This window comes from Atractosteus spatula, chromosome 22 (genome assembly GCF_055471065.1).
Source record: "Atractosteus spatula isolate fAtrSpa1 chromosome 22, fAtrSpa1.hap1, whole genome shotgun sequence".
NCBI lineage: Eukaryota > Metazoa > Chordata > Actinopteri > Semionotiformes > Lepisosteidae > Atractosteus > Atractosteus spatula.
In genome coordinates, this window is record NC_142727.1 from 4,080,277 (window position 1) to 4,097,235 (window position 16,959).

Sequence of the window (16,959 nt, forward strand, 5' to 3'; positions counted from 1 at the left end):
TGATTTCCACGGGCAACTGCACGACTTCACAATGAGAGGTGAGCCAGCCACCATTGGCATTGCTTTCATTCCCAGTGTCCCTTTTAACTGCTGCGAGCTTACAAACACGCGCAGGAAGAAGCCTGCAATTTGAATGGAAGCACAATGTATTCTTTGTCTCAGTAATTGCATTAGTGGTTGTAACGAGGCCAATACTTGTGGCAGTAGCGGTATTGTGATGTGGGTGGTTTGTCTCTGCTGTGCACGGACTCCAGTCCGGATTATATTGCTGTTATGCTCGTTAGCAAGCTTGGTTATGGGTAGATGATAATTCCTGCATTGGGTCAAGGGTCAAAGGTCATGGAGTCCTGTCAGGTTCGTGCACCACAGCTCTCGGATCACAGACAGCCCCCCCCCGCACAAACGACCCGACAACAGCGGGGACATAGATGCAAAAAAAGGAGACTTAGAGGGAGGAAAGGAGCTGTTCTGAAAGTTAATACACGCTAAAACATTCTGGACATGCATTGGAAGTGTTGGGGTGTCCAGGGGGTCAGAGGTCGGGGACAGTGTGGACACAGGGACAGGGGGAGAGAGACATTGCTCACTCCTCGTCACTGTCATCACTTGTTCACGGTCACTGTGCCCACGGTTGTAAGGAACTGGGACACTGTACCGAGAGTGTGTGACTGTGCTCCTTTCACTAGGAAACCGTACTGAGAGTGTGTGACTGTGCTCCTTTCACTAGGAAACCATACTGAGAGTGTGTGACTGTGCTCCTTTCACTAGGAAACCGTACTGAGAGTGTGTGACTGTGCTCCTTTCACTAGGAAACCGTACTGAGAGTGTGTGACTGTGCTTCTTTCACTAGGAAACCGTACTGAGAGTGTGTGACTGTGCTCCTTTCACTAGGAAACCGTACTGAGAGTGTGTGACTGTGCTCCTTTCACTAGGAAACTGGACCGAGAGTGTGTGACTGTGCTCCTTTCACTAGGAAACTGGACCGAGAGTGTGTGACTGTGCTCCTTTCACTAGGAAACCGTACTGAGAGTGTGTGACTGTGCTCCTTTCACTAGGAAACTGGACCGAGAGTGTGACTGTGCTCCTTTCACTAGGAAACTGTACAGAGTGTGTGACTGTGTGCTCCTTTCACTGAGATACCGTACAGAGTGTGTGACTGTGCTCCTTTCATTAGGAAACCGTACTGAGAGTGTGTGACTGTGCTCCTGTCACTAGGTAACTGGACCGAGAGTGTGTGACTGTGCTCCTTTCACTGGGATACTGTACAGAGTGTGGCTGTGCTCCTTTCACTAGGAAACTGTACCGAGAGTGTGTGACTGTGTGCTCCTTTCACTGGGATACTGTGTGACTGTGCTCTTTCACTAGGATACTGTACAGTGTGACTGTGCTCTTTCACTAGGATACTGTACAGAGTGTGACTGTGTTCTCTTTTACTAGGATACTGTACTGTGACTGTGTGCACCTTTCACTAGAACACTGTACTGAGTGTGTGACTGTGCTCCATTCACTGGGATACTATACCGAGAACTTGACTGTGTGCTCCTTTCACTGGGATGTACACTACCGTACAGAGAGTGTGACTGTGTTCTCCTTTCACTGGGATACTGTACAGAGTGTGTGACTGTGCTCCTTTCACTGGGATACTGTACAGAGTGTGTGACTGTGTGCTCTTTCACTAGGATACTGTACAGAGTGTGTGACTGTGTGCTCTTTCACTAGGATACTGTACAGAGTGTGTGACTGTGCTCCATTCACTGGGATACTATACCGAGAACTTGACTGTGTGCTCCTTTCACTGGGATGTACACTACCGTACAGAGAGTGTGACTGTGTTCTCCTTTCACTGGGATACTGTACAGAGTGTGTGACTGTGCTCCTTTCACTGGGATACTGTACAGAGTGTGTGACTGTGTGCTCTTTCACTAGGATACTGTACAGAGTGTGTGACTGTGCTCCTTTCACTGGGATGCTATACCGAGAACTTGACTGTGTGCTCCTTTCACTGGGATGTACACTACCGTACAGAGACTGTGACTGTGTGCTCCTTTCACTGGGATGTACACTAATGTACAGAGTGTGTGACTGTGTGCTTCTTTCATTAGGAAACTGTGCCGAGAGTGTGTGACTATGTGCTCCTTTCACTACGATACAGCACTGAGTGTGTCACTGTGTCCTCCTTTCACTAGGATGCTTTGCCCTCGCCTTCTGTAGGCTTACGCATGACCAGCTGTTAAAGTACTGTAGAGAGTCAAATTCAATGCAGAGACGTCTTTATCGAAGGAACTATTCTCGAGCTCTGCAGTGGGCAGGGGCAGTTTCTTGATCAGAGATGCCGAGGCAAGAGTGACTCTGGGGGCTACAGCGCTACCCCAGCCCCCCCTTCCCGACCCAGTTTCTCTGCAGATGATGTTTCCTGACCCGCAATTGGCGTAGTCTTAGTGTTTGTCTTCACCTGGGCGAGCGGCTCGTTAATGACTGGACTAATGGCTTCATCAGTGCAGTCCAGTGTCACTGTCCCCTGACCTCTGACCCTGACCCCTGACCTCTGACCCCCTGGCCGCGGCTTCTGACCCCTGACCCCTGCGCGGAGGGAGTTGGTGGCACCTTGGGCTGATGGTTGCTGCTGGCTGTTGCAGGGACCCTGCTGATGAGCTTCCTCTGCGCCCTGCTCAGCCCGGCGCTGCAGACGGACTACTCTTGGACTGGCACCGGCACCGAGGGCAGCAACCCGGACAAGCAGACCGCTCCGGAGAACAGTGAGAGGGGAGCGGGGGGCAGGAGGGGCAGGAGGAGAGACTCGGGATTGGAGGGGGAAGAGGAGGAGAGAGAATTAGGGACTGAGGGGAGGAGGTGTGAGACTCCGTGAGCAGGGGAGAGGAGGTGAGAGACTCCATGAGCAGGGGAGAGGAGGAGAGAGACTCGGGGAGCAGGGGAGAGGAGGTGTGAGACTCCTTGAGCAGGGGAGAGGAGGTGAGAGACTCGGGGACCAGGGGAGAGGAGGTGAGAGACTCGGGGAGCAGGGGAGAGGAGGTGAGAGACTCGGGGAGCAGGGGAGAGGAGGTGTGAAAGACTCGGGGAGCAGGGGAGAGGAGGTGTGAGAGACTCGGGGAGCAGGGGAGAGGAGGTGTGAGAGATTCGGGGAGCAGGGGAGAGGAGGTGAGAGACTCGGGGACCAGGGGAGAGGAGGTGTGAGAGATTCGGGGACCAGGGGAGAGGAGGAGAGAGAATTAGGGACTGAGGGGAGGAGGAGAGAGACTCGGGGAGCAGGGGAGAGGAGGTGAGAGACTCCGTGAGCAGAGGAGAGGAGGTGAGAGAATTAGGGACTGAGGGGAGGAGGTGTGAGACTCCGTGAGCAGGGGAGAGGAGGTGAGAGACTCGGGGACCAGGAGAGAGGAGGAGAGAGAGACTCGGGGAGCAGGGGAGAGGAGGTGAGAGGTGTGAGACGCAGGGACCAGGATGGCGGGGGCGGGGGCGGGGGGGGGGGGGGAGTAAAGACAGGGGGACCGAGGTGGCAGGTAGAGAGACCGTGCGAATCGGGGAGCAGCCGGTGCCCTCAGCCCTGTGTCTGCCCGCAGTCTGCCTGACGGACGCAGCCTCCTGCGGCTGCTGTGTGATGGAGAAGCAGATGTGGCGCCTGGAGCACTACTTCAACCTGACGCTGGTGGAGCTGAAGAAGGGGCTGGACCAGGCGCAGGCCAGTCTCAACATCATCAAAGGTGCCGTCCCGACCTCCGGACCCCTCCGTGTCGGCCCACTTTCTCAGTGTGCAGCAGTGTCCACTGCACCCTACTGATCCCCCACTGACCCCCCCCTCTGGGGCTCTCTGTCGCTGTGTCTCCGTCTCTCTGGCTTGACCTCTTGACCTCTCTGTGTCTGCACACTATCTCGGTTTACAGCTGTGTCCACTGACCCCTCATCGACCCCTCGCTGACCCCCACTGACCCCTCACTGAGTCTCTGTCTCTCCAGCTTGACCTCTTGACCTCTCTGTGTCCGTCCCTCTCTGCCCCTTTGCGCGTGTGCAGCGGTGTCCAGTACACCCCACTGACCCCCCCCCCCTGCCCCCCGCAGCGAGCCGCAGCGCCTTCTCTGTGGCCCTGACGGACACCCGCCGCTGCCTGGGGCCGGAGCGGGACGAGGTGACGGTGGTCTACCAGAGCGTCTTCATCAACCTGGGGGGCGCGTACAGCACGCGCACGGGGGTCTTCACCGCGCCCCAGCCCGGCGTCTACAGCCTGGCCCTCACCGTCTACAGCGACGCCGGCTCCCCGAACGCCCTGCTGGCCGCCTGCGCCACGCTGACCCGCAACGGGCAGCCCCTGGCGGCGCTGAGCGAGAAGAACAACCAGGACCAGGAGGACAGCGCCACCGTGGTGCTGGCCGCCAAGCTGGCCGCTGGGGACACCGTCGCCGTGCGCCTGCAGCCCGGCTGCTTCCTGTGCGACGACCAGAGCCACTACAACACCTTCTCCGGCTTCCTGCTCTTCCCCACCAGCTAAACTCCCCCCCCCCACCCGCCACACACACACACACACAGCGCCCCCTACTGGCACACTGGCGCCAGTGCACTCGCGGGCGCTCCTGCTTGTTCTGCTCCTCACTGTCTCGCCCCGCACTGCCAGTGACCCTCCCCCCCCCACTTCAGTCCACCTTATTGTCGCGACATGCTGTGGCCTTAGCTTCGTTTCTCCCCCCCCCCCAAGAGTCTACCGATCTCCCGACGTCAAGAGGCTGCTTCTGCACAAAGATCCTGGCGTTTCTGGGCGCTACAGACCTGTCATTTCGGGGGCACTTAAAGCCCCCCTTCGGTGTCTGCCAGGAAGATTCAAGCCCAGATTCGGAGAATCGGGTGTTATAGGAGAGCTGGAATTGTGGGTGATGTGGAAACGTCAACCTTCGCGTGGGGAGCCGGAATTGTGGGTAATGTCGTAACACAGTCGGTCCCGGAGGTCACCCGGAGCTCTGCTCTTGCACTTCTTGACAGCTCGTCACTGTCCGGGCCTGGTTCTGGTTCGGGTTCTGGAGGGTTGCGGTACCGGCAGGATCTCTAGGTCTCTTTTAAAGCACCAGCACCCGAAGCTGACCTGATTGAGGTGGAATGAAAGTCCCTCCAGGACCAGGACAGCACAACTGTGTAGCTACTGTATTTCTGGTTTTGCTGTTGTACAGGGAGTTGCAGTATAGCCCTCTGTGACGAGAATCAGGCCCTGAGACTTAACCAAAGACAGTTCTCAGTGCACACAGTGTAACCTAAGAATGGCTCAGACTTGGCATTTGGCCTTTCAATTGGTTGGGTGATCCGAGAACCTCCTCCAGCTGTTTCTCGAAAGACCCCAGGGTATCTGCTTTGACAACATGGCTGGGCAGCTTGCTCCACACTCCCACCGCCCTTGGTGCAAAGAAGCGCCTCCTGCCCTGACTGAAGGGTCTTATCCAGCCGTTTCTGGAAGGAAACCTGGATATCGGCTTCATCACCATGGCTGGGCAGCCTGTTCCATGCTCCCACCGCCCTTGGTGCAAAGAAGCGCCTCCTGCCCTGACTGAAGGGTCTTATCCAGCCGTTTCTTGAAGGAAACCTGGATATCGGCTTCATCGCCATGGCTGGGCAGCCTGTTCCACACTCCCACCGCCCTTTGTGTAAAGAAGTGCCTCCTGCCCTGACTGGAGGATCTCATCCAGTTTGGTTCTTGAAAGAAGCCAGGCTATCAGCTACATGGGTAATGTGCTCCATATTCCCACAGCCCACAAGATTCCCTGCGTCCATGCAGAACAGGGCCATACAGACTCATGTTAACTACATACGTGTATATAGGCCCTTTCTGGCCTACACGTACACTGAGGCCGACACACAAACTCACTCACGCAGCCACAAACACACTATTCCAGGAGCTCCGACACAGCAGAGGCAAATCTCTTAATATTGCTCCACCAGCCTCCTCCTGTCGCTAATATGGTGTTGATCAAACAGTAATTCTAGTAATTGGCTGACATTAAAAATCAGAATGACTGCAGAAAGAAGGTGGCGTGAATTTCTGTGCAGAAGTAAAACTGTCCCTCGTGTAAGGAAACGAACACACTGATGTACTTGTTAAGAAAAGAACCTTGTTTTTATGTCTGGACATGGCATTGCTTTCTCCTTCCTATATTGTCTCTTCCTTCAATAAACCTGCTTCCAGAAATGGTCCCTGTTGTCCTCTTCACTGTTAATACACTATTTCAATTTTTAGGGGACAAATTTTTGACGAACCTATACTGTACTTGATCTTAGAAAGTAATACTGATCACACATCTAACCCACACTGACTACACTCTGTTCACACACATAATTCATCACGCACCGATCCCAAATTGGGCATATGGGTATCGTGCACTGATCGCACACAGATCACACACTGCTCACACTCAAGTCAGACTAATCACACAAATTTCACACTCAGCTTTCACTGATCACAGGCAGATCACAAACTGTTTGTGTAAGTATCATACACTGATCGCACACAGATCACACACTGCTCACACTCAAGTCAGACTAATCACACAAATTTCACACTCAGCTTTCACTGATCACAGGCAGATCACAAACTGTTTGTGTAAGTATCATACACTGATCGCACACAGATCACACACTGCTCACACTCAAGTCAGACTACTCACACACACACACATTTCACACTCAGCTTTCACTGATCACAGGCAGATCACAAACTGCGTAAGTATCGTGCACTGATCGCACACAGATCACACACTGCTCACACTCAAGTCAGACTACTCACACACACATTTCACACTCAGCTTTCACTGATCACAGGCAGATCACAAACTGCGTAAGTATCGTGCACTGATCGCACACAGATCACACACTGCTCACACTCAAGTCAGACTACTCACACACACATTTCACACTCAGCTTTCACAGATCAGCGAACACAGAACGGACACGGATCATGCAGTGGTATCTATCGCACTGCTTTCTGCAAAATCAGCTCCACTTAAACTCCACGCAAAACCTGATCAAAATGTCAAAACGATACATTAGTGAAAAGTGAAGTGCCTCTTCTCACCAACAATATCACACTGCATGACTGTAACCGAAGTGTGCCAACCACTTCACAGCCAGAAAAACTAAAATTATGTGAATGCTTATTTTTAATAAAGCAAGTGCAGGTAGCTTGACTTCTACAAAAGAGTTATATAGGAATCAATTAAAATGTAAACAAATACACACAAACATTTGTGCAAGTTAGGGCTTGCTTTTAAGAAATCTTATTAAATTGAGTTTTCATTACATAGATAACAACAGTAGCTAAGTGCCTACAGCCCCTTTCAAACTTTTTGCCTTTACTGCTGTCCTGTGGCCTGGAATCAAAATGCATTTTATTTTTCATTTAACTACACGTTCTACGCAAGCACACACAGATGATTCCAGGTGACAAAAATAGTCCAGGACGTTTTAGAAAATTCATTCCAAGTGAGTAGTGAAATAAGCTTACTCGTTAAGTGCCTACCCGTGCGCCTTCAAAGCGACCCACCAGCGGGTCTCCACCTGTGTGTCCGGCTGTAGAGATTCACGTGTTTTTCCGGGCGGCTGGCGCCCTCTGCTGGTCATGGCAAAGACTCGGCCGAGCAGCTTCCCAGAGAAATCCAGGACAAAGCTGTGTTGGGGAAAAAGCACAGATCAGGGGATGGGTATTTAAAAAAAACCCTCAAAAGCCTATATCAAACATCAGCTCCCCCCGAGCCTAGCCAAGACGATAATCAAGAAAAAAAAGGCCTCTGTCCTTTGGATGAGATGTAAAACCGAGGTCCTGACTCTCTGTGGGCATTAAAAATCCCAGGGTGTTTCTCGAAAAGAGTCGGGGTGTAACCCTGGCGCCCTGGCCAAATTCCCCCCTGGCCTTTCCCAGTCATGGCCTCCTAATAATCCCCCTCTCTGAACTGGCTTCATCACTCTGCTCTCCTCCCCACTGAGAGCTGGTGTGTGGGGAGAGGACTGGAGCATCATCCAGGTGGGGCTGCACACTGGTGGGGGTGGAGGGGATCCCCGTGACCTGTAAAGAGCTCTGAGTGGAGTGTGCAGAAAAGCGCTCAAGAAGTGTAAGGAGTTAATATTAATTAAGAAGCGGAGAAGGTATGAAGACACTGAGCCAATCTGCCTCGATCGAGGTGACCTGATCCAAACTGGGGGCCGAGCGAGAATGAGGAGGGCAAGGACATCTTAGAAAATGAACGTTAATTAGCCTAATCAACATTAAGATTAGATCACTACAGCTGAGGGCATAAGCATCAATAGCCCGTAATCTGAAAGGTAGGCCTCCAATATTTGATCTACTATGAGGAACAATGTGACTATCCAGCTGTCAGTGGGAGATCTTTGCTGTGAAAGCATTGACCCCAGCAACTGGAATCTCAGACCTGGTGGAAAAATGACTTCAGGCAATATCTGTGCTGACGTGCGCATCAGGGCTTGAGCTTGCCAGGGGGAAGGAGTGTTCGATCCAATCCAGTAATGCCTCCTTGATGGAGGCCTGTGGCCTGCCCAGCAGCTGCCTTCCCATGTAATGAAGGAGGGGGTTAACCGTGCCAGTCTTGCTGCCTGCAGCTGCAAATGCCAGGGAGAGACTGGAGACTGGAGCCCACAGGTATCACTGAGCACAGGGGATATAGAGGCTCAGCTGTCGCTGACCCCGAGACGTCCTAGATCTCTGTGTCCTAATTGGGACGGAGACGATATTCTCATCCCATCAATGAGCCACCAGGACAATACCTCCACAGTAACTCACCTGGCACCGTTACACCCCCCTCCCCCTCAAGGGGAGCTCAGAATTCCCAACCGGAGCCCCGGCGCCCACGCCCTGCCTCCACAATGGGGCTAGGAGGTGCCTCGACACCGGATCCACGCTCTGCCATTGAGCGCGAGATGCTTATCTGCCGACTTCCTCCCGAAACGCGGTCACCCCGACAATCGGAGCGAGGCTGAACAAACGGGATCAGGTGTGGCTGGGAACCGGGACACCCGCGGCGGGGGCCTGCCTGGAGCCCATTGTGAGCTGGATGGAAACCGACACCGGCACCTGCGATCCGATCTGCCCGCACCCCCGAGAGGGAGGAGGAGGAGGCGTGGCGGGTGGGGAGGCGTGGCACTCCTGCTGCAGATACAGGGAGAGAGAGAGAGAGACCGAGGGGGCAGGGACAGTATATAGAATGCTGACACCTCCCACCGGCCCGGCACAGAACGCCGCACCGACGCTCTCCGCGCACCAGGGGCTCAGGAAGACCGCGAGATCCCCCCCGTCCCGAGAGTAAGTCCGCAGGGGGCCGCTGGGCACCGGGCTGGCAGACAGGACAGGTCGCTTGTCGAGGCGGGTCTGTTGAGTGTGAGTAAGAAAGGACCTTGATTGGCTGTCAGGAATGGTGTGTGTGTGTGTGAGTGTGTGTGAGGAGCAGGGACTCTAGGTGTGGGTGTGAGCGTGTGTGAGGATTAGGGTCTATTGATGTGTGTGATTGTGTGTGAGGATCAGGGTCTATTGGCGTGTGTGTGATTGTGTGTGAGGATCAGGGTCTATTGGTGTGTGTGTGTGAGTGAGTGCGTGTGATTGTGTGTGAGGATCAGGGTCTATTGGTGTGTGTGTGATTGTGTGTGAGAATAATGGGCTATCGTCCAACTGTGTGTGTCTATACAGTATGCTGTTCTGAGGAGTGTCACTACAGGTGAGACTGTAGCTGTATTGATACAGATGGATCAGGGTCTATTGATGTGTGTGATTGTGTGTGAAGATGAGGGTCTATAGATGTGTTTGAGTGTGTGTGATTGTGTGTGAGGATCAGGGTCTATTTGTGTGTGTGTGGGTGTGTGCGTGTGGTTGTGTGTGAGGATCAGGGTCTATTGGTGTGTGTTAGTGATTGTGTGCATGTGATTGTTTGCGATGATCAGGGTCTATTGGTGTGAGCATTGCTGAGTGTAGAGCCAGGGCAGTCCTGTTGGTGAGAGACACACCTCTCCTCTGATCAGTGCAGTGGGTGAAGGACGCATCTCTCCAATCTGTGCAGAGCTGTGGGTGACATATGCTTCTCTCCTCCTATCAGTGCAGAGCTGTGGGTGACGTATGCTTCTCTCCTCCAATCAGTGTAGAGCTATGAGTAAGGGATCTGTCTCACCTCCATTCAGTACAGAGCTGAGAGACGCATCTCTCCTCCAGTCAGTGTGGGGCTGGGGTTGAGGGACGCACCTGTCCTCCAATCAGTGCAGAGCTGTGGGTGAGGGACGCGTCTTTCTTCCAATCAGTTCACAGCTGTGGGTGAGGGACACATCTTTCCTCCAATTAGCAAGGGGTTCTGGAAGAGGGACGCACCCCTCCTGCGAGCAGCACTGGTCCTCCGGTATGGGGCTGTGCTGCCTGTGATGTGGGTCACTCTCCCCCGTGTGAGGACACAGGGTTAACAGCAGTGAGCCGAGACATGAAAAATCTGTTGGGTGTGACAACAACTAGGTTAACAATTCTTAATGAAAGAAAACAATACCAGTCAAACATCTAGCTGTACTTCATTTTGCCATGTTATCTTTATATCTTTATATCTTTATATCTTTATATCTTTCGCCAGGCTACCCGTGTCTATCTGTACTGCCGGACGATGAAGACAGCTGCTGCACTGGCTGTGTGCCTCTGGGGGGCGCTGTCTCTGTGTGTCAGTGCTCAGAGCTCCACGTGGAGCCTCATGCAAGAGGCGGCAGGTGTGTGTGTTTCGTCGACCGCTGTTTCGTTGTGTAAAACTCCCTCCTTGAGCTGTGTCCTCTCTAACACTGTGTCCTGCAATCTGTCTCCCCCTGTGTCCTCTCTAACACTCTGTCCTACAATCTGTCTCTCTCTGTGTTCTCACTAACACTCTGTCCTACAATCTGTCTCTCTCTCCCTATGTCCTCTCAAACACTCTGTTCTAAAATCTGTCTCTCCCTGTGTCCTCTCTAACACTCTGTCCTACAATCTGTCTTTCCCTGTGTCCTCACTAACACTCTGTCCTACAATCTGTCTCTCTCTCCCTATGTCCTCTCTAACACTCTGTTCTAAAATCTGTCTCTCCCTGTGTCCTCTCTAACACTCTGTCCTACAATCTGTCTCTCCCTGTGTCCTCACTAACACTCTGTCCTACAATCTGTCTCTCTCTCCCTGTGTCCTCTCGAACTCTAATTCCCTCTCCATCCACCCCCCACTTCTCCAGTGAGCTGGACAGGTGACCTGCCATGTGCTGGGTGGGACTGCAAGTGTGCGTTCTCTCGCCAGCGGGGCTGCTGTTGTGTTGCCAGCCGCTACAACGACCTGGAGGACTCCCTCTTCACGAAGTTTGGGGACTTGTTCACGGCCCTGGGAAAGCTGAAGGCTGACATCAGCGAGGTCACAGGTAGGACATTTGATGAATGAAAGAAAGGTTGCAATGAAGGGGATTTGTATAAATACATATATAACTGTCAATATATTTATAGAGCCAGCAGCTGTATCACCCTGCAGCCCCCAGCTGGCAGCCCCACTGGAGCTCAGCAGTGTGAGCCTGGCCAGTACCTGGATGGGAGACTCCTGGGAAAGCTGAGGCTGCTGCTGGAAGAGGTGTTAGTGGGGCCAGTAGGGGGCGCTCACCCTGCGGTCTGTGTGGGTCCTAATGCCCCAGTATAGTGATGGGGACACTGTACTGTAAAAAGGTGCCGTCCTTTAGATGAGACATAAAACTGAGGTCCTGACTCTCTGTGGTCATTAAAAATCCAAGGGAGTCGAGGTGTTGCCCCAGTGTCCTGGCCTTTACCAGTCATGGCCTCCTAATAATCCCCATCTCTGAACTGGCTTCATCACTCTGCTCCCCTCCCCACTGAGAGCTGGTGTGTGGGGAGAGGACTGGAGCATCATCCAGGTGGGGCTGCACACTGGTGGGGGTGGAGGGGATCCCCATGACCTGTAAAGAGCTTTGAGTGGAGTGTCCAGAAAAAGAGCTCTAGAAGTGGACGGATATTATTATAGTAGCTAAAATATCTAAGCATCTGTGTATGAGTACTGCAATCTTATATTACCTAACAATAAAACAGCTTCTCTGAAACTTTTTTACAGATCTGCTTGTACAGAGCATAATCACAATGAAACAAGGCAGCCCCCCAACTGCTAGAGGAGGTCTCAAAGTTTTAGGAGTTTTGAAAGGAGGATTTTCACTTTCATGCTTCACATCTGACCTTAATTACTCCCCTACCACAGCACACTTGTGCAGTTAAATATTAACATTGGTTACTGAGTCGCACTGTTATACTAAAACACTGATACACTGTCACACTTATCTCCATGGTGTACGGTCACACTGTCAGCAGACTTATCTTCCCAAACTAAGCCCATAGCTCTAATTACAATATGTGCACAAAGGTGTATGTAAATACATCATTAGCCAGAAAGGCACTGCCTACTGTACTTCCCACAGAATGACATCATTTTATTCTGCACCTGGCAGCCACTAGATGGCAGCAGTGAGAGAGTGCACCAGATAGCACTGTCCAATGGGACTGGATTCCTGACTCCCCAGAATTAAGGGTTTGAACAGCAACACTGTGCTATATACTAGATATTTGTATAATGGAACAGGTCACATTCCAGGTACTCACAGGTATTGGACAGACCTTCAAACAGGATCTGTAGGAGTGTCCGCAGTACTTTTACAGGGTCCACACATGATCCAGGGTCCAGGAGAGTTCCGCCTGCCAAAACGGCCCAGATGCACTCCTGAAAACAACACTCCAGTCCAGCACCTCCAGCTGTTTAACATGTGGAAACTCCTCCCTCACAATAAATCACTTCATCCCTTTAAACAAACAAACAGAAAAGATTGTTTCTGTGTTCCACGCACGAGCTGTGTCTCCTCATATTTGGGCCTTTAAGAAGGAAAGGAGGAGATAAAAGCTCGTTTTTGAGAGCGGACACCATCAGCATGTTTGTATTTGCCAGAGTGTGTGACTGTGTTGGCTGCACTAGGGTCCCTAGCTCTCTACAAAAGTAAAAAAGAGCTTTCTGTCCCTCTCTCCCCCCCCCCCATCATCCTCTCTCCCTCATCCCCTCTGGGCAGCTAGGTCTGCCTGTGTCCAGTTTCTATGTCCAGGCTGTGGACACTGAGCCTGTCCTCTCTGGACAGCCTGGTCTGCCTGTGTCCAGTTTCTATGTCCAGGCTGTGGACACTGAGCCTGTCCTCTCTGGACAGCCTGGTCTGCCTGTGTCCAGTTTCTATGTCCAGGCTGTGGACACTGAGCCTGTCTTCTCTGGACAGCCTGGTCTGCCTGTGTCCAGTTTCTATGACCAGGCTGTGGACACTGAGTCTGTCCTCTCTGGACAGCCAGCTCTGCCTGTGTCCAGTTTCTATGTCCAGGCTGTGGACACTGAGCCTGTCCTCTATGGACAGCCAGCTCTGCCTGTGTCCAGTTTCTATGACCAGGCTGTGGTCACTGAGCCTGTCCTCTCTGGACAGCCAGCTCTGCCTGTGTCCAGTTTCTATGACCAGGCTGTGGACACTGAGCCTGTCCTCTCTGGACAGCCAGCTCTGCCTGTGTCCAGTTTCTATGACCAGGCTGTGGACACTGAGCCTGTCCTCTCTGGACAGCCAGCTCTGCCTGTGTCCAGTTTCTATGACCAGGCTGTGGACACTGAGCCTGTCCTCTCTGGACAGCCAGCTCTGCCTGTGTCCAGTTTCTATGACCAGACTGTGGTCTGTCAGGGTCTGTTTCTTTTTGCTGTTTCTTATCTTTGGTCCAATGTTCTCTCTGTCCCTCTCTCAGGAGACGTGAAGGTGGCGTTCACTGCAGTGATGGATTCCTTAGCTGGCTGTTACGGTCCCTTCACCAGCAGCATGCCCATCCCCTACAACACCGTCCTGATCAACCAGGGGCAAGGGTACAATCCTGCACTGGGTACAGATGGCACACTGATACACTGGTACACTGAGACATTGACAAACTGATACACAGAGATACTGACAGACTAATATTCTGATCCATTGTCACACTGACACACTGGTACACAAAGGCACTTTCACACTGATACACTGTCACACTGAGACACTGCATCACTGAGGTGTTGACACACTGACAAACTGATATTCTGATACACTGTCACACTGACATACTGAGACACTGCATCATTGAGACACTAACTCACCGTCACACTGACACATAGGCACACTGTCGCACAGACAAACTGGTGAGACACTGGTGTATTGACACACTGAGAGGCTGAGACAGCGAGACATTGTTATATTGACACAGTGAGAGGCTGGGACAGCGAGACACTGTTATATTGACACACTGAGAGGCTGAGACAGTGATATATTGACACACTGAGAGGCTGGGACAGCGAGACACTGATATATTGACACAGTGAGAGGCTGAGACAGCGAGACACTGATATATTGACACAGTGAGAGGCTGAGACAGCGAGACACTGATATATTGACACAGTGAGAGGCTGAGACAGCGAGACACTGATATATTGACACACTGAGAGGCTGGGACAGCGAGACACTGATATATTGATACAGTGAGAGGCTGAGACAGCGAGACACTGATATATTGACACACTGAGAGGCTGGGACAGCGAGACACTGATATATTGACACAGTGAGAGGCTGGGACAGCGAGACACTGATATATTGACACACTGAGAGGCTGGGACAGCGAGACACTGATATATTGACACACTGAGAGGCTGAGACAGCGAGACACTGATATATTGACACTGATGTTTTGACACATTGACACACTGTATTCTGACCGTTACTCCCTTCCTCCCTCTCAGGTGCCTTCACCGCGCCCCGGACCGGCCTGTACTCCTTCTCCTTCTCGGCCTACTCCAACGTGGGCGCAGCTGGTAACCGGCTCTACCACCAGGTCAGCCTGATCCGGAACAGCGACGTGGTGGCCTCAGTGTGGGAGGACAACCGCGAGGACTCGGAGGACAGCGGCTCCCAGACCGTGCTGCTGCCCCTGGCCGCTGGGGACCAGGTCTATGTCCGCCTGCTGTCCGGCAGACAGCTCTGTGGGGACACCAACCAGCACAACACCTTCTCTGGCTTCATGGTGTACCCCACCCTGCAGAACTGACACTGAGACACGCTGAGACACGCTGACGCACGCTGACGCACGCTGAGACACTGAGACACACTGAGACACACTGAGACACATGCTGAGACACATGCTGAGACACATGCTGAGACACAACACCTTTTCTGGCTTCATGGTGTACCCCACCCTGCAGAACTGACACTGAGACACGCTGAGAGACGCCGAGACACACTGACGCACACTGACGCACGCTGAGACACGCTGACGCACGCTGACGCACGCTGAGACACAACACCTTTTCTGGCTTCATGGTGTACCCCACCCTGCAGAACTGACGCTGAGACACGCTGAGACACACTGACGCACGTTGAGACGCTGACGCACGCTGAGACATGCTGAGACACACCGACACACCGACACACCGACACACCGACACAACATGTTCTCTGGCTACCTGGTGTGCCCCACCCTGCAGAACTGACAAGAGGCACGCTGAGACACGCTGAGACACACCGAGATACACTGACGCACACGGAGACACACCGACACACAGATTCGCTGACGCACACTGACACAGACACAAGCTGAGACGCACTGACATACTCTGAAACACTCGGCTACCGACACATACTGACCCACTAAGACACTGAGACAGTAACACGCTGAGACACTGACAGTGAGACACTGGGATACACTTCTACCCTGACAGCGAGACTCTGAGACAGTGACACACTGAGACACACTTATTTCCACAATCTCATTCTGACACACTGACAGACACCCTTCCCAAAACCCTCTTCTCTCCCCTCAGCTCCCCCACCTCTCTAGACACAGCCTGCCTTGGGCTTCCAAGAGTGCCAACATTCAGCCTGTCATGCGTGGTTCCTGTCTTAAATAAAGGTTTCCTTCTTTCAGAACGTTCAGTGGTTATCAGTTCCTGCAGCAGCTCATTGCCTTTGTCTATCAGGGCCCTGCTGGTCCGGACTGCAAGAAGAAATCACCCCCCAGATCTCCCCCAGCTAATTTCTGTCACCAGCGGGCAGATAACACTTGTGCCAGCCTGAATTCATTAAGACAACCTGTGGTGTAAGGGTCAGATGTGGCCTATGCATGCAGTCAAATACGAATTGTGGTGTTTGGGTCAGTAGCAGGTGTTGTTTGAAAACACCTGGATCACCTGGGCTGTGATCAGATAACTGGTGATCATTCAAAACCACCGAGCTGAAGATCAATCTGACATCAGTGTGATGTTGCTCCCCTCTCCCAGAACAACGCCAGTGACACACCACTAATATTATTATTATTATTATATTAAAGCATTATTATTCCTTACACTTATATAGCACTCTGTTGGACATTCTGGACACAATGGTACTGTTATAATACACACTAACACCCCAGTAACACCCCAGAACACTGGGACCCACTGGCAGACAGATTACCGCATGGATGCACTCTGACAGCAGCACTGTATCACAAGCACACTGAGATATTGTTGCGTTGGGGCACATTGAGATCTTTGTAATAATAATTCCTGACACTTCCAGTATGTAGCACAGCTCTGGACACTCCACTCAGAGCTCTTTACAGGTCATGGGGATCCCCTCCACCACCACCACCAGTGTGCAGCCCCACCTGGATGATGCTCCAGTCCTCTCCCCACACACCAGCTCTCAGTGGGGAGGAGAGCAGAGTGATGAAGCCAGTTCAGAGATGGGGATTATTAGGAGGCCATGACTGGTAAAGGCCAGGGGGGAATTTGGCCAGGACACCAGGTAACACCCCTACTCCTTTCGAGAAATGTTGGACAGAACGCAGACCAGCATCCTAACAGCGAGTCTGGCGGGTGGATCTAACCCGGAATTTTCCTCCAGATCAGGATGTGACCAA

The 16,959-nt window shown here is 52.4% G+C and overlaps 2 protein-coding genes across 2 annotated transcripts; both read left to right on the forward strand.

The window, feature by feature from the left end:
- Positions 1 to 2,635: 2,635 nt before the first annotated feature.
- cbln20 (cerebellin 20) lies at positions 2,636 to 4,498 on the forward strand. Its single transcript, XM_088940068.1, has 3 exons — positions 2,636 to 2,756; positions 3,576 to 3,716; positions 4,071 to 4,498. Exons 1-3 carry the CDS (start codon positions 2,648 to 2,650, stop codon positions 4,496 to 4,498), a joined length of 678 nt encoding a protein of 225 aa, XP_088796194.1. The 5' UTR covers positions 2,636 to 2,647.
- A 6,130-nt stretch (positions 4,499 to 10,628) lies between these two features.
- cbln18 (cerebellin 18) lies at positions 10,629 to 15,108 on the forward strand. Its single transcript, XM_088940103.1, has 4 exons — positions 10,629 to 10,728; positions 11,214 to 11,393; positions 13,789 to 13,920; positions 14,804 to 15,108. The coding sequence occupies exons 1-4, from the start codon at positions 10,629 to 10,631 to the stop codon at positions 15,106 to 15,108; spliced, it is 717 nt and encodes a 238-aa protein (XP_088796229.1).
- The last annotated feature ends 1,851 nt before the right edge of the window (positions 15,109 to 16,959 follow it).